General features: G+C 36.5%; 2 protein-coding genes and 1 long non-coding RNA gene across 7 annotated transcripts in view; 2 read left to right on the top strand and 1 right to left on the bottom strand.

Moving 5' to 3' along the window:
* Window positions 1-19312, top strand: part of sema3b (sema domain, immunoglobulin domain (Ig), short basic domain, secreted, (semaphorin) 3B) — a 116530-nt gene extending 97218 nt beyond the window's left edge. For 4 of the 5 annotated variants that reach the window (XM_087263699.1, XM_087263700.1, XM_087263701.1 and 1 more), the window contains 14 exons: window positions 7408-7527; window positions 7638-7731; window positions 7930-8049; window positions 8757-8899; window positions 8996-9110; window positions 9215-9284; window positions 9765-9909; window positions 11596-11815; window positions 11903-11991; window positions 13507-13548; window positions 13670-13827; window positions 13976-14031; window positions 15370-15509; window positions 15693-19312. In XM_087263699.1, the coding sequence (XP_087119825.1) occupies window positions 7408-7527; window positions 7638-7731; window positions 7930-8049; window positions 8757-8899; window positions 8996-9110; window positions 9215-9284; window positions 9765-9909; window positions 11596-11815; window positions 11903-11991; window positions 13507-13548; window positions 13670-13827; window positions 13976-14031; window positions 15370-15509; window positions 15693-16178 (1998 nt within the window). In that variant the 3' untranslated portion in view covers window positions 16179-19312. The remainder of the gene's footprint in view (window positions 1-7407; window positions 7528-7637; window positions 7732-7929; window positions 8050-8756; window positions 8900-8995; window positions 9111-9214; window positions 9285-9764; window positions 9910-11595; window positions 11816-11902; window positions 11992-13506; window positions 13549-13669; window positions 13828-13975; window positions 14032-15369; window positions 15510-15692) is intronic. The other variant, NM_001128346.1, reaches the window with a different exon arrangement.
* The window catches only part of slc26a6.2 (solute carrier family 26 member 6, tandem duplicate 2), a 406025-nt gene that overhangs the window by 69953 nt on the left and 313942 nt on the right, over window positions 1-22130 (bottom strand). The window lies entirely within an intron of this gene.
* LOC147842651 (uncharacterized) overlaps window positions 1-22130 on the top strand; it is a 464331-nt gene that overhangs the window by 347547 nt on the left and 94654 nt on the right. The window lies entirely within an intron of this gene.

Below are 22130 nucleotides of genomic sequence, written 5' to 3'. Positions count from 1 at the left end.
AGGGTCATAGTTAGTGTAAGTTGTATTGTGTTTTATCTGGAGCGTTAAGCGGATATGTGTGGGATGTTTCTTGGACACTCTGTTTTTATTCTAAAGGGTGTGCAAGATTGTGCAACTTCAAAATTTGTGTGTGTGCGTGTGTGTTTTTGGTTCATTCTGCGGTGGGTAACATACTGAAGTCAGCTGACAATAAGATCTGTCTCACACACATACACACACACACACAGAGACACAGACTTTGTTCAGTGCGCTGACCTGTGAGTTGACCCTCATTACATGTAGGTGTGTACAGGACGGCAGGGACAGACTAGACCTCCATGAATAAGACTTAAGATTTTCCCTAAGACTCTCCCCCTGACCTTTCACTTTCTCCTTTGTTCAGTCTCTCAGTCTGATCTCCTGATTTGTCATTCAGTATTGTTTTCATTTGACTCTATTCCCTTCATCTCAGTCTCTGTCTTTCAGTGCTTTATGTTTCTGTCTTACGGTCTCTGTCATAGAAGCACAGTTCAAAGTGACCACATCTGTTGGGTCAGCAGAAAAATTCAAATGTTAATTTATTCATCCTCAGCTCATCCAAGATGCAGGTCATTTTCTTTACTCAGTGAAATCATCATCGTCATCTTGATTGTTTTTTTTTTTTGTTTTTTTTTAGAAATGATTCATAAAATAAAAAGTCAATGGCTAATGGCACATTGTAAAAAAAAAAAAAAAAAGCACTTACAGCAAAACCAAATTAAGACCAAATTTAGACATGTCTTCCTTTTGTGGAAAATGCATTTCGATATTAAGATCTTCTAAAATGTCAGTGATTCTCCTTTTGTTTTTTTTACAATTTTCATTTATTGTTTGGGTTTTTGCATTACATATTCATTACACCACCATTGGTCGGTTATGTACGTATGCAAACATTGGTCAGTGCATCTGAATTCCTCAAATCCATATAAAAGAAAAGCATGGGAGCAGCAGCTTTTACCTGCTAGTGTCCACAGTGGGTTCCTGAGTAGCATGAAAGTGAAATAATAATTTTTTAGCTGGTATTTTAGTTTACTTAGTTTACCTATTAAAAATAAAACTGAAATATGGTCACTCTATTTAAAGCAACTCGGTCTGTGCTAAAAGCATAACATTATTTAGAATGTAATTTCATTTAATCCATTGTCTTTAATTAAAGTATGTAACTAGAAGCTCCAAAACTGTCGTCAATATCATGTCATGAATCCACCATAGTGTATTGTCTGGACTCACACATTAATTTTGTTTTGCCTGTATATGTGTTTTTGCCAAAAGCTGCTTTGAAAGTAACATTTAATATGGTTGTTATGTGTGTACCCCTGAGAATCATTGTAGATGAATCACTGAGAAGTATGAGTTAGAGAACCAAATCAGTTATATTTATGAGTGAATATTTTAGGATGCTTTTAAACTAAGACGTTAGTTTTGGAACCTGTCTCGTTTGCCTGGTTAGTGCGGTTCGTTTGGCATATGTAAAATCTGCAATCGCGCTCAGATCCACGCCAAAAAACCATTTGGTCTGAGATCACCTGAATTAGGTTGGTCTCTCAGCTCAATTCATGGTTGTGTAATAGCCATATGTATATACGGATATTTGAAGAGAGAATTATATGTATTGTGGGATGCCATTTCTACCGATAAATGTGTGTTTTATGTTGAATACGGAAGTGAAAGCATGCCGAAATATCAAGAGAGCTGTTTAACTGTTTGACCGAAATTACCATCTGATAATTATGCCATATTTTAATCTTATAATATTTTGTATTTGTCATATTATTTTGCTCATTTCACCTCAAAAGAAAGAGTCTTGGTTCAACTGTTATTTCTCTCTATACTTTAAGCCTATGATGCATAATTTTTAAAAGTTTTTTTAATTGATAGACTGATTGAATATATAGATTTTTACAAAACTTGACAACTGAAAAGAGGCTGTGTATGAGAAAGTCTTACCTCTCTGATTTAGAACAATTTGGTGACGATGTCTGTGGGTGTTATAATAAAAGTGTACCTTATCACTTATGTCTTATTGCTTATGATAAATTAAAATAACGATGTGACAGCTCAGCGGAATCCATGGGACTCTGAAAAGTTGACCAATGTGAGGAGTGTCTATTCGCACATGACTTGTTTTAACTATTCTGGTCTGTTTAGAAACTTTGCCGTGTGAAAACGAACCTTATTGAAAAAAAAAAAAAAACATTGTAACAATTTTAATTCCTCTTTCGGAATAAAACAATCAGTCCACAGGTGTAAAAGCACCCTTAGTCAGATTTTTTTGTATCTGATCAACATCATCTGCATGAATCACACTAATTAAATCTTATCAGATTAAATTAGTTAAACTGATCCCACTTCAGTTTATGAGTGAACAGCATAGTAGAGAGGAAGAGTATGTGTTGAGATAATTCAGAGTTAAATCTAAAATTACAATGTTTTTAAAAATCAGTGCTTTATTTTTAAATGTGATTCAGGCTACTTGTAGAGAATCACACAGTGGTAAGGCTAATAAAAGGTCAAAGTTGAAAGTTCACTGCACGTGTATCAGCAGGAAATTGACACACATATACAGCTTATTCCTCCTGAGACACATTGTTTATTTTAAAGCTCTTTTTCTTTTGTTCTGCGGTCTGTCTCTTTCTTTCTCTGTCTTTCTTTCTGTCTTTTTTCTTCTTTTCTCGTGGGCTCACTTCAAAGAGCCCATCAGCACACACACAAATACACATGCTCACACACACACTCATAACATGTCCTTTCCTTATTGAAGGGTGTAAAGCTCTCGAAACAGTAGTCTTAGTGTGTGTGTGTGTGTGTGTGTGTGTGTGTGTGTGTGTGTGTGTGTGTGTGTGTGTGTGTGTGTATGAGAGGTAGAGAGAAAGGCAGAGACCCCTTCCTGTATAAACACAGTTTGTCAGCAACTTAATTGGTCTTCGATGATTCTATTCCGCCACCCCCACCATACAACACACACATACACACTCACTCTTCACAGGGTGCGTTAAGCTCAAAGAGAGGCCTTTGTTCTCCACAAGCCCCTGTATGTGTGTGTCTGTGTGCAGGGTTTAAGCATGGCAGGAGGGCACATGTCAATCACATCTTTCTGCAGAGGTAGCAGAAAGGTTACAAAACACATACTCACCCATACTATTCAAGAAAATTATGCTGCCAACTAAAGCCAAAAATATGCTTGGTTTTATAAGGCTAAGGTATAGTACAGACATATGGTGAATATTTCATGATCAGTATGTGTAGCTGGATTTTTCGAACTGTGTGTTTAATGTACGCACGTGCTTTGAATTGATAGTTGATTTATAGTACTTAGTCCACAAGGTGGCAACACTGAACAACCCGGAAAATCATCCAGAGGGATTTTATTTCTTGGAGATCAAGCCCGGTGGATAGTTGCTGTAACAGGGTTCCTAAAACTACCCGATGTAAAAGACCTCTAAACAGGCAGAACAAGAACAACAAAGAATTACTGAAAAAAACTGTTAAAAAAAAAGTAGATGTCCATGTTGATGAGTGCATGTGTGAGGGAATTAAAAGATCTTTAAATAAATATAGGTGTGATTTACTCTTATCTCCTCACAAAATCTAAATTCAGTGACAAAGTCGAAACAACAATGGGAAACTGAACTTTGATTTTCTCAGAGAAAGTTTGGCAAGACATTATAAATAAGATCACTCAACTAAACTGTTTATTTGTATTCACACACACACACACACACACACACACACACACACACACACACACACACACACACACACACGCACACACACACACACACACACAAACACACATACACACAAACAATTAAACAAACAAACAAACAAACAAACACATACACACACAAACACAGAAGATGAGTGAACATATAGGTAATTTTATCTTCTTGTATTGTATGAATGTATATATCATGAGATGATGTAAAATAGATTAGGAAAGTGCATAAAATATTGTATAGAAATGGTGCAGTGGGGCGGGGGGCTCTGTTGGAGCAACGATCATTTTTTCAAATTGTTGTTTAATTAAACAAAATGTTAATAAAAAATCTGAAAAACAAGATCTTTAAATAAGTACTGAGGCACATTACCAATCATAACTTCTAGACAGAAAAACTGCAAATGTTTGACAATAAACTCTTTCTAGTGCTCATGTGTTGAGCACCTGTGAGCACCTTGTGGTTCTACTTGATAAGACCCAGTCTGAGGTGGATTCTAACTGGTTTTCAAGAGTTCACACGTAGCTGATGCCTAATAAGGTAAATGCGTGTTTGGCATGCTGTCCTGATAGACAGCCCTGAGCTCGGAGGATAGTCTGGGCTCAGGTAGGTCTTGAGAACCTGTTATTTAGCTAGAAAAAGAGGGGAAGGAGTCAGGGTGGGTGGGGGGAATCTTCAAAAATTAGAGATGACTGAGGTAAGCTAGAGCAGACTATTTAGGTGTGTTTGAATTTATCTAATTGGTTGGTCATGTGATTGTTAATGCGAGACCAGCCAAGGTCAATCATAAGCAAGTGATCCTCTCGAAATTGGTTTAGAAAACATTACCAATTGGAAGGAATACCTTTATTAGGATAAGACTAGACAGATTACAGACAGGAAAACATTGGGAGCAGAGAGAGAGGGAAAAGATCGACAAAGAACCTCAAGTTGGGAGTCAGACCCGGGTCAACATTGCTATATGTTGGCGCACTTAACCACCAGACTATTGGCGGCGACAAGACTGCAGCCTTTAATGTGTTTCTTTAGAAGAGGGGAGTGAGGTTTACTCACACAGCTCTTAGTAGCTCCATTTACTCATCCCTATAAACCTCAGTCCCATCCGGGTCACCACACCTCTGGTTGTACTTGACCCTCTCCAAGTGGGATTTGAACTGGCAACACCAGCATGGGAGGTGGGTTAATTTACAAATATGTTAAGACTGCAGCTTTAGCCATCTGTCACTTGTGCCCCATTATAGATCAAAAGAATGAGGGTTACTTATTAAGCCCTGGTCTCCATGGCATATTAATAAAAAAGAAGTTTACTTGAATCTTAAGATACCATTTTGGGGGGACATGGTATCATCCCAGATTGCTGTGCGATGACTCAAATATGGTGGGTGAAATGCAGGTTATACATTTACTGCATTCAGCAATATTGCCCTGTTCTATGTATACTAAGAGAAGATTGATTCAAATAATTTTGATCTGAATATCTTTAGGATGGTATTTTATGGATCAGTGTCACATTGTCCACAGAAACTTAAAGGAGATGTCTGATGTTTGAATTTGAGTATGTGTGTTTCTTGAGCACATTTAAACAGATGTTCAGTTCAGGGTTCAAACTGCTGGTGAAAGCCCACGAGAAGATGGAGTGAGGCATGATCGCAGTCTAAACAACATCTGCTACTGAAACTGAAGAGAACAACAGAAAAAGACCCTCCATTTTTCTCTTCTTTTCTCTGGATGTCTCATCTCATCTCAACTCTTCTGTGTTCTGTTGTTTGTGAACATATTTTCACTGGTTTACACTTGTTGAGTTTTCTTGAATCTTCTCTCTAGTCTTGTCTTCTGTAGTTGTTCTTGTCTTTGGTTGTCTTTTCCTGACTTAAAATGTCTGTTCTTATCTGAAGTCTTTTCTTCCCTTCATTTTCTTCTTTGCTGTAATTCAAACTTTTCAACTGTATATTGTTGACTCTGTCATCCTCGATCACGTCTTCTTGTTATAAGTTGTTTCTTGGCTTTTTTTCCCTTATTATCGCAACTTCCATCTTCTAGTATAGTCTGTTGCCTTTTTATATTTTCTTTGTGTCTTAGTGTTCCTACTTGATTAATCTGGTCTTACTTATGCTCATCTTGACAAGTTTTTTTTTTTTTTTTTGTCTTTAGACATCTTGTGCCTGGTTTTTTTCTTCTCGACTAGACTTACTCTGGTCTCATCTTGTCCATCTAAAGTTGCCTCTTCTCCTTTCTTCTCAAGGCATCTCAACTTTGGTCTTCTTATATTGTCTTTGTATCTTATTATTTTTACTTAATTAGTCTGGTCTCAGTTATGGTCATCTTGAGATGCTTCTTTTCTTGTTGCCTCTGGACATTTTGTCTCTGGTTGTCTCTTCTTGACTTGACTTGCTCTGGTCTCATCTTTAGTTTTTTTCATCTTGTCCATCTAAAGTTGCCTCTTCTCCACCCTTCTCAAGGCATCTCAACTTTGGTTTTCTCATCTTGTCTCCACTAGTTTCATCCTTTGTCTCCCCATCTCTTTTTATCTCACCTAGTCTCTAATCTTGTTATTTTTGGTCAAATTATTGCTTGTCTTCTCTTGAATTATTTCTGGTGGACTCCTTTTTCTTCTTCACTTCACGTTTCATATTGTCTTGTCTCTTCAAGTCTTCAAGTGTCTTGTCTATTTTCTACTTGCTGACCCATTGATATGTCATCTCAGTATTCATTCATTCAATAAAGGCTTAGTCCCTTTATTATCCAGCATGTTTTTGCGCAGTTTTTTCACAAGTTTTTTCCACAACCCATCTCTGGGAAACATCCACACACACTCATACACTACGGCCAATTTAGCCTACCCAATTTACCTGTACCGCATGTCTTTGGACTGTGGGGAAAACCGGAGCACCCGGAGGAAACCCACGTGAGCTCAGGGAGAACATGCAAACTCCACACAGAAATGCCAACTGAGCTGAGGTTCAAACCAGCAACCTTCTTGCTGTGAGGCGACAGCACTACCTACTGCGCCACTGCATCGCCTCATTTCAGAATCCTTTTGTTTAATCTCATCACAGATCTTCTCTGGTTATCTCTCACTAATCATCTCTTCGTCTAATCTTTCCTTTTACTACCCTTGCCTACTCTTCTCATCTCATGTTGTCTTTTCTGTTCTACATTCCTCTGTTTGGCTTCATCCCTGCATCCTCTCTGTCTACCCTGGAATCCGGATGTTCCCGCTCCCACATGTTGTCGTAGTGATTCCCAGCTCTCTGGGAAATGTGGCACGCTCCAGCGAGCACATTCACAAAGGAAAAGAGAAACAGAGAGACTATAGGTGTCCATGTGTGTAAGTGTCAATTGAAAATGTCTTTGTTTTCATGCGTCAAAGAGAAAGTGCGAAAGATTACAGAGAGATCCGGGATCACAGTGTGCATGGAAAGGTCAGCACTCATGTCGTCAAGGATACATAATATAATAACGTTTCGTTTCTGATTTGCCCTGTAAAAGATCCCTCAAGAGACAACTCATGTGCTTGTGTGTTTCTGTTTTTGTATGTCTGGTCACTGATAGTCAATCCAGATGGGGACCGTCTCTCTCTCTCTCTCTCTTTGACAGATAAACTGGGGAAAGCATGTAAAATATGTCCTGCATAAAATTGATTTGTGCATGTGTGTGTGTGTGTGTGTTGCAGACGGATTGCGTAAACTATGTGAAAGTGCTACACCACTATAATCGAACTCACCTATACGCCTGTGGTACGGGGGCTTTCCACCCCACCTGTGCTTATGTGGAGGTGGGACAGAAAATGGAGGTAAGTTTGTGTGTTTGGGGGTACTGTATATGATTGAGCTTGTGTGAAATCCAGTCCTGTTTGGTTTTGCATGGCCAAACACAATGCTAAAGTTTGCTTTTGCTCCACAGGATCATGTATTTAGAATCGATCCCTCTCTTGTAGAAGATGGAAAAGGGAAGAGTCCATATGACCCACGTCACACATCAGCTTCTGTTCTGATTGGTAAGATGCCACCCTTTATCTTTCTATTGCTTATATAAACAATCCAGAAAATGTTTAAAATACATCTAATTGAGCAAACATAGACATCTTAACCAAAACTAAACTGAATTTGATCAGTGAAAATCTAATCTAAAATTGCTTGGTTGGAATGCTGATACGTCATGACCAATCAGTAACCTTCTCTCTGTCATCATTTAGGTGATGAGCTTTATGCAGGTGTGGCCACTGATTTGATGGGACGCGACTTTACAATCTTTCGCAGTATGGGACAAAAACCCTCCATACGGACTGAACAGCACGATTCTCGGTGGCTCAATGGTGCGTTTGTTCACCAAAGGGTGTCTTTTTCAGTTTGTTTATGTCTGTTAAAATGACTTGATTCTATAATGCAGAATTTTATTATGTTATTATTTATTAATAATTAACTATTATTATATTTTTTAATCATTTGTGAAAATATATATAAGTGTTTATAACAATACTGTATCCACATTGGAATGATAGGAATAATAAAAGGAAAGTGGTAATGATAAATTGAGCATGCATCTGACATTAATTTTAAATTAGGGTAATACTTGATATATGAGTACATTATTATGCGTGTATTCATGCACACATTTATAATACAACATCATTGCATAATGATTTCTTTGCAAAACATTCACTACATAAATTTCTATCAATAAGCTAAAATACATGGTATTGCCTATGGTATTCATTGTATACAGTTAAAATTATGTTGCAACATCAATACATTCATGACACATTTAATTAATAGCAGTTCATAAATGTATTTGTTGCTAGTGCAGTAGTCGTTAATTAATGCTTGATTAATATATTAACTCATGAGTTCAGCATGATCTAGTGCTCCTACAGTCTTACCTAAATAAATAAATAAATATATAACTTTTATTTTTATTTTCCTTATCTTGCAAACACTTATTTGTCTCTGAATCATTTATTTGGATATTTATCTGTTGTTGTATAATGCCAATAAGACCTGTAAATGATGCTGTGTGTTTCAGAGCCCAAGTTTATTGCAGCATTTGGTGTTCCTGAGAGTGATAACCCTGACGACGATAAAGTCTTCTTCTTCTTCAGGGAAACTGCTGTAGAAGCTCAGGGATTTGGGAAGGTTACTTATTCCCGGATTGGTCAGCTCTGCAGGGTAAGGAACCAATGACTTACCCGGACTGTTTAGTTAGTGTCTAGTGGCTACTGTTTGTTCATCAATTTGATTTGTGTTGTTTTTTTTTTGTACCAGAATGATATGGGAGGACAGCGCAGTCTAGTAAACAAGTGGACAACATTTCTAAAGGCTCGTCTTGTGTGTTCTGTACCAGGCAATGATGGCACTGAAACGCATTTTGATGAACTCCGTAAGAAGGCGCACAAACACGCACAGACACACTAGAGTTAAATTACGCTGATATTGTACAACTGACAATCCAACTGACAATCTGACCTTTGTCTGGGCCCTCAGGGGACGTTTTCTTACTGCAGACCCGTGACAAAAAGAACCCGCTTATCTACACCGTCTTTACCACCTCCAGGTCAGAGTTCATCTAAGGGTGTGGTTTAAAAAGCTTTTACCATTAAAATCTCTATTGGTTCACTAACCTTCATGTCATGACTTCTTTATTTTGTGGGTGAAATATTAAAATCTTAATGTTTGAAAAATGTCAATACATAATGTTTTTGTCAAACAGAAATGACATGATGAGTTATTTTTTTGGAAACTGTGGAAACTTTTGAGTTTAATAATGAATTATTAAAATATAATGAATTGTTTAATGAATTGTTTAAAATAATTTTAATTTACTTTTCTTTTTTCCTTTTTTTTCTTTTTTACATATTTTAAACATAAAATGATAATGTGACGTGAATTCAGATAAACTGGGCATTTATGTGAGGACCAAAGTAGTACAAAATATTTGCATTCAGCATTTCTATGATTTTTATTTTTATCTCTCAGTATTGTAACGTTTTAACGCCCAGTGTGTGTGTATGTGTGTGTGTTTTGTGTCTTACAGTAGTGTATTTCAAGGTTCTGCAGTGTGTCTCTATACTATGAACGACATTCGCCGAGCATTTTTAGGACCTTTTGCCCATAAAGAGGGACCCAATTACCAGTGGATTCCATTCCAGGGTAAAGTGCCTTACCCACGGCCAGGCATGGTATGATAAGATGCTCTAGATCTCACATCATACACACCTGTAAAAAGTTTTTAAAATCTTTAATACACACTACCTGACAAAAGTCTTGTTGTCGATCCCAGTGGTAAGAGTAACAAAGAATAACTTGACTTCTAGTGGATCATTTGGAAAAGTGACAGAAGATATATTTTAATAATGTCTAATAAATCTGTTAAACTGCATCAATCATCACAAATACAGCAGAAGACCTATTGGAACCAGCATGGACTCAAGATTCTCACAGAAATCAGTCAAGTTTTGTGAAGGAAAAATCATGGTTTGGGGTTACATTCAGTATGTGGGCGTGTGAGAGGGTGGATGGCAACATCAACAGCCTGAGGTATCAAGACATTTGTGCTGCTCATTAAATTACAAACCACAAGAGAGGGCAAATTCTTTAGCAGGACAGAGCTCCTTCTTATACTTCAGCCTCCACATCAAAGTTCCTGAAAGCAAAGAAGGTCAAGGTCACAAAATGAATTCTGCTTCCACTGCACCATGAATTTATATTCAATACTGTATATTTATTTAATAATATAAGTGGCAAAACATTTGTCTAAGCAAAGTTAGACCTTATTATCCTAATTAACCAAAAACCAGGATGTGATTATAATTTATTTTGTTAAAATAAGCGTAATCTAGAAGCCTTTGCCTTTTAAATAACCCACTTCTGATACCAACTAGAAGTCAAGTTATTATTTGTTGTTCCTACAAACTTAAACTTTTACAACAAGAATTTTACCAGGTTGTGTACAGTTAAAAAAAAAATACATATACATATATATATATATATATATATATATATATATATATATATATATATATATATATATATATATATATATACAGTTGAAGTCAGAATTATTAGCCCCCCTGTTTATTTTTTTCCCCGTTTTCTGTTTAACAGAGGGCAGATTTTTTTTTTCAGCACATTTCTAAACAGTTTTAATACTCATTTCTAATAACTGATTTATTTTATCTTTGCCATGATGACAGTAAATAATATTTGACTAAATATTTTTCAAGACACTTCTATACAGTTAAAAGTGACATTTAAAGACTTAACTAAGTTAATTTGGTTAACTGGGCAGGTAAGGGTAATTAGGCAAGTTATTGTATAATGATGGTTTGTTCTGTAGACCATCAAATAAAAATTTACCTTAAAGGGGCTAATAATTTTGTCCTTAAAATGGTGTTTAAAAAATTAATAACTGCTTTTATTTTAGCCGAAATAAAACAAATAAGACTTTCTCCAGAAGAAAAAAATATGATCAGACGTACTGTGAAAATTTCCTTGCTCTTTTAAACATCATTTAGCAAATATTTTAAAAAGAGAAAAAAATCAAAGGGGGGCTAATAATTCTGACTTCAACTGTATATATTTTTAAAATAATTATTAATAATAAGTGTGTTGTAATATTTATAATTATTGGTTCATTATGGGAAAAACCCTGTGTAAGTGGTAGTCTAACATATTAAAGCATCAAAGTCATCAGTGCGTTTTCACACAGTTTGAATGTTAAAGTAAAAGTGCATTTAGATTCAATATTAACTGGTTAAATGTTTGAACTTGCTGACCTGTGTCACATGTTGATATCATGAGCGGATTATGTTTCCGGAATCTACAGATACAGTATCTCTCTCTCTCTGTCTCTCCCTCTTCCTCAGTGTCCCAGTAAGACCTTCGGCAGTTTCGAGTCCACCAAAGGTTTTCCTGATAACGTAATCCAGTTTGCACGGCACCATCCGCTAATGTTTAATCCAGTGACTCCTCTGGGTGGCCGACCGCTGTTCCTGCGCACCGGTATCCCATACACCTTCACTCAGATTACTGTAGACAGAGTCAATGCAGCCGACGGACACTATGATGTCATGTTCATCGGCACAGGTACAGTATTGACTGAATATTGAAGAGTGTGTGTTTAGAGGAAGAATACGACTCAGGTTAAAGTCTCTCTGTTTTTTTTTCCTGCAGATGTGGGCTCTGTGCTGAAGGTGATCTCGGTGCCCAAGGGAAGCTGGAGCAACACTGAGCTGCTGCTGGAGGAGCTGCACGTCTTTAAGGTGAACACAAAAATGTGTGGCTTTTATTTAGAGGGATAACATAAACTAAAACTCAATATAGTCAAGTACTCATGTAGAGATAAATTGTATTTCAATGAGGTTTCACACTTTTACAGTGTTCTTGAAGTAATTACAGTAAATTATACATATATATTATGTAAATTCACTACCGTTCAAATGTTTGGGGTCAGTTTTTTCATGTTTTTTAAAAACATTTTTTTATTTTAGAATTAATTTAAGGCGGCATTTATAAGGCGTTTAAAAACAACAATTCATTAAACTGTTAAATATTTATTAAAAATATAAATGGCTGCTTTCTTATTGTATGTAGGTTAAAATGAAAGTATTACTCCAGTCATTATTGATTTTATTACTATTAACATTAATAATAATAATAATAATAATAATAATAATAAAAATAATATTAAAGTGATTTCTGAAGGATGATGTGACTCTGAGTACTGGGGTAATGAAGCTGAAATTTCTTCTTTAAAAGCACTGGAATAAAGGATTAAATTAAATGATAAACTACTTTTGAACAGTTATTTTATAGTGCAAAAACATTTCACAAGTTTACAGTTTATACTGTATTTTTGATTAAATAAATTCAGCCTTGGTAAGCAGGATAAGCTTTTTTTAAAATCCTACTGACCCCAAACTTTTGACCGGTTGTCTATTATACCCCTAGATATGCTTTACGCTCGTCTAATGCTGGTCTTTTAACTGCTCAGTCAAGGCGGCTAATTGCATTTTCTTCATTGGCACTTAAATTGTGGAACTCTTTACCTGCTGATATTCGCAATGCAGAATCCCGAAGTATTTTTAAATCACTTCTTAAAACTTTTTTTTAGGGTATTATTTATTTTTGGTATTACTTTTTTTTTTTGCATTGTCCTTGTATTACCCTGTATTAAAATTAGGTGCATTGTTATTATTATTTATAGACAAAAGCATAATCTTAACCTTATAGCAGGAGCTTGTTTAATTAACTAATATTACTCAGTGCTTAAATATACAAAAAGGGCACCATAACATGAAGTGATCATTATTTAAATAATGAGTTTTTATGGTTTTTTTTTATTTAAAAGTTTAAGTAGAGGCTATGATTTTCAGTAAAACATGTTTTGTTAAATATACATTACATATAATATGCACATTCTCTTATTTCGAATTTGAAGTTGTATCTGTATGTATTGTGATAGTTAACTTTTTCATTATTTTTGCTTTTTGTTTAATTTTTTACCATCCACCTCACCTATAATCTGCCCACTGTATTCCTTAAAAATAGACAGAAACTTTAGAAGTGTGTGCTACAAAGAATAGTCCTAAAAATGTGGTTAACACATCATCAATGGATTATAACCACTGCATAATTGTTACTTAGTATCATTAAAATAATTTACGATTAGAATCCTTTTCAATAAAAATAAGCAACATCTCAAAAATAATACATTAAGCACGACAGACAATCTTTTTCTGACGCATTAACTTAGCATTGGACTCTTCTTGTTGCAGGACTCTTCGTCTATTATCAGTATGCAGATTTCCTCCAAACGGGTAAGAATACATCTTTTTTGAGAGGAGGGGAAATGTCAGCTATTTTTAAACAAGATCACAGGAGCACATGAAAGCAGCACATCAGTAAATCAAGCGGTGCTGTTCTTCTGTCTCTCTCCAGCAACAGCTGTATGTTGGCTCAGACACAGGTGTTGTCCAGGTGCCTCTGCACCGCTGCAGTATGTACGGTAAAGCTTGTGCCGAGTGCTGTTTGGCTCGAGATCCGTACTGCGCCTGGGACGGACACACCTGCACACGATACCTGCCAAACACCAAACGGTACAGATGCACTCATTGGAGTCTAAAATTCTGAGACATATTCAATATTAGTTTCATACTGTTAGACCACACTTGTGACTGACAGTCAAACCTGATGATGTGTTAAGTTTTTAAATATGCTTGTGTGTGTGTGTTTTTATGCGTGTAGGAGGTTCCGGCGTCAGGATGTGAGGAACGGAGATCCTAATGCCCTCTGCTCAGGAGGTAAAACTGCAGTACCGTCAACAGCCTCAAGGAGGAGACATTTCTCTGTTTTTAATATTTATTCACAATGGCAAATAAATGTGGTTCATAAAAGGACAGTTAACCCAAAAATACTGTCATTCAAACCTGTTTGAGTTTCTTTCTTTTGATGAACACAAAAGAAGATATTTTGAAGAATGTTGGAAACTGTTAGCCCCTGACTACAATAGTATTTTGGTTTCCTACGGTTGTCAGTTGCTCACTGAAAAAGTTTCTTTTGTGTTCAACGTAAGAATTAATCTTACAAAAGGTTGGAAGCTCTTATTTTAGGGGTTATTTTTAGGGTTAACTCTCACTTTATTTGATGGTTTACAAATGTGCTCATGAATATCTTAAAATGTTTTTTTCTGTTATAGGACAGTAAGATTAAAACAGAGTAGGGACACATTACTGTTCAAAACTCTGAACTTTTTTGTTTTATGTTGTATTCAGCAAGGATTTATTAATATGATTAAAGCTGAGAGTAAAAATTTTTACTTTGTTACAGATTTCTGATCCGTATAAATTTTTTGTGCTTTGTATTAAGAAATATAAATTCATTAGAAAAAAAGATTGCATCATTGTTTGCAAAAAAGCATTAACCTTAGCTGTTATGGCTGTTGAAAATCTTCATTATCAATAAAACTGAATTAAGGCTGTTTAAATGTTGATCTTTTAGAAAGGATCTTCACTTGTATCATTTAAAAAATAACAACTTTAGTTCATTTCACATTTATAAAAAACTTTTATTTAGGATTTTAATATTTCCTGTTTAGCATTTATCTGCCATTACATTCAAATAGTTATTGTCTTATTTATTAATTTATTTATTTTAAAATGGCTGCATCATCTTTGTTTTGTTTCTTACTATTTATTTTTGTTGTTTTACACCTAAAATATCTACAAAGTCTTAAATCAAAAAGCCATCAGAATTTTAAAAACAAAGTCATTTTTGTTTGCCTAAAATAACACAAATTATCTGTCAGGGTGCTCAAAAAGAGAAATTTAATTGAAACCCTGTAACTTTTTGGACTTTGTAATTTTTCATTGAGCCAGAATCATACATCATACTGATCAGTTTTTTAATAAACAGTTTGGTTTGTCTCTACTTCTCAAGTACACATTGTATATCTTGGTTTAAGTTGTTTGCACTGAAAAACAAAGTCTACATCTGATTTTACTGTCTATGCGGTTCATACAGTATATTTTGTTTACTTTTGTAAAGTGTTATGCACACACTCTTGATATTGAGAGTAAAATTTTAACTACATTTTATTAATGCTTTGAAGTGTAACGTTGTTCTTCATGCGTGTCCCACAGACCATCAGAAGCAGCGTGTCCTGGAGAAGAGGTTGTACGCTGTGGATGGAAGCAGCTCCTTCCTGGAATGCGTCCCGAAATCACTGCAGGCCCAGATTACATGGACCTATCAGAAGCTTCCGGAAAACCCACGGGAGGAGGTGAGAGGCAGGCTGGGGCAGATATGTGGGCTTATTATGAGAAAGACGGATATAGACAGCACTGATAACAGATGATAAATGTGTGTCTTTGTTTCAATTAATGACTTTCATTTTCTCTCTGCTATCAGTGCCATCGCTACTGATGCTTGATGCATTCATTGGGTGTGTGTTTGTGTGTAACAGGTGCGTCTGGATGAGCGTGTTCTGCAAACTGAGCGAGGGTTATTGCTGAGGCGAGCTGTGCGTAGAGACGCCGGTGTATATCAATGCCACTCTATGGAGCACGGATTCACCCAGACTATCCTGGCCATCACACTGGAGATTTTGCCTTCGGCTGGCTCCGCCCCTTCTGCTGTTAACCCCCGCAGCCCCGCCCACTCACATGTCAGTCATGGCCAGTCCACCAATCAAAAACTGTGGTACAGGGACTTTATGCAGTTGGTCGATCATCCAAACTTAAACACAGTCGACCAGATCTGTGAACAAGTGTGGTCGCGGAAGCACAGCCTATCAGGGAAGAGCCCACCAGATCCAGCCATCGAGGTGCCAGCTCATGATCCGCTGAACTCCAAAAAGTGGAAGCACCTAAAGGAAATGAGGAAGGGCCGAAATCGCCGAACACACGATGGCAAACCTGCATCCAGAGCACCGCGGAGCGCAGGAGAGTAGCGAAGGATAAAACTAAGAGACAGAAAGAACACAAAATAACCACTGGAGGTGGACAGATTCTCACACGACATCTCATTCGGTGACTGTTTATCACCCGTTCTGCTTCTTATGACCCCTGTGACGACACTCTACTGCCTGCTATTAGTCTCTATATACTCTATTGCCCTCATCTCCAGTCTGAAGACTCAATCTAGTGCCCTCACGACCCCAATCCCCATCCCGCCAGCATCTATTACCCCACACTCCATCCAGTTCATCTAAATACTAATACAAACTCGAGAGGTCCTGAACTCTAAAGTAAGTCCTTTTGAATTGTAGCTGGAAGATTGCTTTGATTGGATATTGAAGACATGAGACATGCATGCGCTGCATCGATCGGTAAACACAAGCTCACACTCACATCCAAGCATAGTCACCTGTTTTCTTCTGGGTGTTTGTGTAAGGTGTGTTCAGTAGATTAGATTCTTCTTTCACTTTGGCCCCAAAACAGAGAGCGGAGAGACTCCGGACTCACCAGCACCAGATGAACATCAGCACGCCTCTTCTTTCACTGCTTGAAGACTTAAAACGCACCATTTCAAACAAATATTTAAACAATGGCAAAGGAGGCAGACTGTACATTTTGATCGGGTAAGGTTGTAAGAATGTTAAAGTGTGTGTTTGTTCATGTCATGGAAGCATTAAAAGGTCAGCGAGCTTTAGAGTTCTGGCAGGTCTGCAACGTAACAAATGTAAATTATTATTTGAGTTGACGAGTTATGCTTCAGGTTTTTGGATTATGACTGAGATGGACACAGCATTAATGTACAGGGGCATTACGAGAGATATGAACACTTTTTAGACGCTGTTAGGTCTAAACTCACAACTAACCTGTGGAAATCAAAGTGCAGAATAGTTATGTATATTTGTGTGTCTGTGTAAGTAAGACTTTCCTGCTTTTTATACGGCTCAACTATATATTCACTCCAAAAAAAAGCATTCCCTGCAAACAATTTTGTGTTTAATAGACATCTAAACGTAGACAGCTTGGCTAAAACAAGACTAAACTTGGACTCTCAGTGAAAATCTTATAGACGTCAAAGAATAGCCTATATTTAGACTAGTCAAATAGACAGATTAGACAGACTGTGTGTGTAGTCATTCACTTCTGTCTATTTGATGGCTAGTCTAGTTTTGGTCTATTCTAAAATTTAGCCTTGTTTTAGCCAAGACGACTATGTTTAGACGTCTATTAGACATCTATTAGACAAAAAATGCTTGCTGGGTTCTTGCAGCATCCTGTACTGTTTCATGACAGTCTATTATGTATGCTAGTACATAATGGGTTAAATCAGAAAACAGATTCAAGGCCATCTCTGAAAACGAGATGAGAAAAATGTCCTTAGCTCTGACAATTCAGATGGATATTTAATATTACACATTTAAAGAGTCTACCCGTTTTTTTTTCATCGACTCTTTCTGGCTTTTGCACATAGCAGTGTTGAATTCCTCAGTAAATGCATGTTTACAAACGTTTGATGCCAAATTTCTTTCTGCAAATGGAAGTGAGTACTACATACTACACATATTACCACAGGAACTAAATATTCAAGGGGGAAAAACAATATGTTAGAGTTGTATAGTTATAGTTTCAAGCTGTGGTAACGATATCCACCACCACAAAAAGAAGAAATATGTGTGCTGCGTCCCGAATCGCATACTACCTGTCCTAAATAGTATTTGAAAATATAGTATGTCCCAAATCATAGTATGTTGAAAAGAGTTTGCCAAAGGTTTCTGGATGGTTTATTTAATAAAAAAAAATTATTGTTGTAGAATCATCCTTACTCTAACCGCTGATATTTCCCATAATCCATTGCGCATCGGGCGCGAATTCGATTAGAACTACAAACGCGGTAAGTGTTAAATAAACTACAAACTTGATGGACGCGCGAGACCAACCGTCAAGTAGACAGGATTCGGTACAGATGTTTGTATGATTGTTAATTATATTTATTTAAAGGCGTTTGGGCATTACCGTCTGAATTCAGAATTATCCTGAGACCTGAGGAGTTTTCTCCGCATGAAACACTTTCATGATTAACCTGCTACTGCTTTTCCAATAAGGTAGGAAGTTTAATATGACAGAAATGTGGATGATTGACAAGGCTTATAACTAAGCAACACAACGATCTGGTAACGAGGTAGTGTGTCCCAAAGCTTGCATAGGCTACTCTTTTGTTATAGACTCAAACTTATATACTTTTTTACTTCTTAAGAAAAAATAATGGGCTTAGTATAAGGATGCGAATTGGGACGCAGCAAGATGTTTGATTATTGGCACCCCGAGCTGTGTGGTTTTGGGCGCCATCTTCTGGCGTTTGTGGGTATTTCTGGTTTCTCCTGTGTCAGGTTGAGGGAAACCTGTCACTGTAAGAATAATCAGTTCTGAATCATTTCCTAAACAGATGTCAGAATGTTTGGAGTGGAGCTGGTGGATTATTGCGTGGTAGTATTTATATGTTTTCTAAAAGTTGTACTTAATGGTTATTTTTGCATGACTTAAAACGTCTTGATGAGCGTTTTTGTTTTTTACAATGGAAAGACCATGTTTTAAAAACTGTCCTGCGAGATTATCTGGTGTTTCATTGTATATTTATGGCTCGATAAGCTAATGTGTTGTGGTGGTTTGTGATAAAAACTGACCTACATGTGTAATGTCCATTTTGATAGAGGAGACTATAAGAGCATCCTTGTGTGTATATTTTGAAAGTCTTTGCATTCTTTTGAGTACATGTTTAAGCCTAACACTACATTCAAAAGTCACTTTTTGGGTCATTTTAAAATTATTCGAACAGCATTTCCATTCATCTGATCTTTCTACTTTCATGACGCTTCTCAGTTTCTGGGAGACAGCGTATGTGTGTGTGTATGTGTGTCATTGTGAGAGAGGCTCTGTGTGTGCCTGTGTGTGTTTCTGGCATTAAATATTCAGATTTCTGTACATGGGGAAAAGAGTTTCATTTTGTGGACAAGTCAAAGGTCAAAGGCCAAAGTTGACGTGAACACTGTATTACTCCCTGAGTATTTTCTCTGTGGGTTGTTGCATCAAAATGTAAATGATTAACACATTAAAACATACAGTTGCAGATGTACTGCTTTTCCGTTTTATTTTTGAAAGAGCGTTGTGTGCGCGTCTTTGTGTGTCAAAGACTGTAAAAAAAAACGTCTGTGTGTGTAAAAGTAGGATAGTAGTAGTAGCGCAATTCCGCCACACGAGTGCGCTGTTGTGCATGATAAGCTTTGCGCTTGTTGATGCGGTGTTGGTAAGTTTTCAAGTCTCTTCTTTAAGAACGACATCAAAAGACCACACACATTCCCTCTGTTATTAGCCAGAGAAATAATTTAAAAACCATATAGAAATCTCAACGTTTCCACGCGGTTTCCATTCTGTCTTTCTGTGACAGCTATAGTGATGATTAATGATGCCAATTAGGACTAATTAACCCTTCATTAGCTTCTAACCCCGCGGACTCTCATTAGAAGTGTTGACTTAAGGTTTTCAGTGTCTGCCTCACCTATATGTTCATATTTATTTTTTGTGTTTCTTTTCCCTCACTCAGCCGTCAGACTGTTTAAGTGAGGAGGCTGAAAAAACAAACCTTGACGTCGGAAGAAAAGAGACAAGATGAGTGGAGAATGATGAGCTTGTACAAGTGGCTTAGAAAAACACATCCTCCCCGAACCACGAAAATGAGTTCATTAAGCATTAATTAGGCTTTAGAAAATATCATAATGTTGATATAATAATTACAAGGCTGGGAAAACCAGTTTAGTGCAAACTATGCAGTAGGCCCCTTTGCAAAAAGATGACGGTGCCCCTCACTGTATAAACAAAACTGTGTGTTAGTGCCATCATATAGTTTATTTATAAGAATTGACTGTTTTATTATTATTGTTATTTTTTTACTAATGAGAATACAATGAAATCCTGCTTCTTTTTTTACATTTAAGAAAAGAATCTCTTTAAAAATGTCATTTTCTGCACAAAGTTTACAATGTCTGAAACGCTCATCTGACGCATGCGCTGGCTTTCAGTGCTGATAATAACAAGTTTAAGAAATATCTTCTGGCTGGTTGAGGTTAATAGACTGATTATTATTCACTACTGATTATTGGAAGCATGGTAGCAGGCTTTGTCCATGGGACAGTCTATCAGAAACAAACATGATCTGTTCCTGAAATAAAGACATAATTAGTGAATACAAAGTTTTTCATCCCAAAAAAAATGTCTAAAATGGACTGGTTGATTTCTGGGAGTTGTTCTGTAAAGGAATATGCCATTCATTTGCTTCTCAGATTTTTCTCTATTAAAAACACTACAAATTGGTAAACCCTGTCATTGTCCTTATCCTCAGCCCAATTAAACCTGCTGTATTCATTTTTGTTATGCTGAAAACTGCTATGTAGTAGAAAAGAAAAACTTCAGAAATAGCGTTTAAGTTGTTATCATTCACATCAATTGATTAAAAACATGAAATTATAAATAAATTCTACAAATAAATACTAAAAATATAGAACACAAATAACGTGACAATTGCCCCCTTGTTTCTGTCAGTCCTGTAAAATTAGCTTAAAATATAACACAAAATGTGTGCACTACACCTTTAAAGCTATGACTTGGACATCATTTGAATGAGGAGAAGCTGACAGTGATCAAGCATGCGTTCTGTCATTGAATTGTATGACTTTATGCTTCTTTTGTATGATTTTTTTTTAAGCATAAAGGTTAGCCCCTATCACATTTTTCACAAGTGACAAGTGAAATGTACGTTTCTGGTAGAATGTCCCATTTATAATTGGTTAACATATAATTGGGACCCACTTCCCTTCTTCCAGCTTAATGCTGCCCTATTTAACACACCCTTATAACGTCTATAATCAACAAACTGAACAAAACACAAACAAGAAATACTCATTTTCCTTCTGCTTTTTCAGTGGAAGTGCACTAACTTGTGAACCCCCAATTACTCTCCTGCCGATTTAGTTTTTTTCTGTAAAAATTTGCAGTGGAGCTGAGCATATCAAGTTTTTTAAAATCCTCCCTAGACAAGAATATGTGTTGAATATTTTTAGGAGAAATTTGATGAAATGATTTGATCCACTTTAATTGTTGACTACTGCATTTCACATGTGTTTGGACTGTAGGGGAAACCAGAGCAAACTTGAGAAAAACATCCAAACTCCACACAGAAAGGCCTTCTGGTTTAGCCAGGACTTGGCCTAGTGACCTACTTGCCGTGAGCAACAGTGCTAACCACTGAGCCACTGTGTAATTGCCTTTATAGTGAGAGAAAATGCAGGGTTCCACACAATTCCTTCATGTTGTTCCAACACAAATGGATTAAGTTAACTTGATGGTTTTTTTTACAAATTAAGTGGATTGAACAAAAAACAATTAACGTGTCCCTCAAAAAACCTCAAAAGTCATGAAATAAGTCTTTTTTTGAGAGTGATTCATCATACAGCAAACTTTAATTATTGGGTGAACTTTTCAAACCCCTGAACTGTCTGTATGAAGCTGCACTCTTCAAAGGCTTTTTGTTTTTCTTTTTATTCAATAGTTCCAGTCCCCAAAATACTCTGTATATGAACGTGTATATGTTATTGAAATGTAATTAACACAAAGAAACATTCTCCTTTTTATAAATGTTGACTGAATAGTTCTTTGAAGCACCAAGATATAGTTCTAAAAGCAGTGCCTGTTTCTGTAAGCTAATGTTTATTTCTACACAGCTGCACAGCTCAGGTATGTCTGGACCTTGAGGGTGTTTGTCCATGTTTCTAAACAGGAAGTTGGCCATTGGCTAGCATCAGTGATGACAGTTCCTGCAGCTGCTCCATTTCACTGTTTACATCACTTATATACACTTCCGCAGCCTTCACTTAATGACTGTGTTTGCTAAGCTTTCT

The sequence above is a fragment of the Danio rerio genome, chromosome 8 (assembly GCF_052040795.2).
Source record: "Danio rerio strain M-AB ecotype USA chromosome 8, GRCz13ab, whole genome shotgun sequence".
Lineage (NCBI taxonomy): Eukaryota > Metazoa > Chordata > Actinopteri > Cypriniformes > Danionidae > Danio > Danio rerio.
This window is presented reverse-complemented; position numbering and strand designations above follow the sequence as displayed.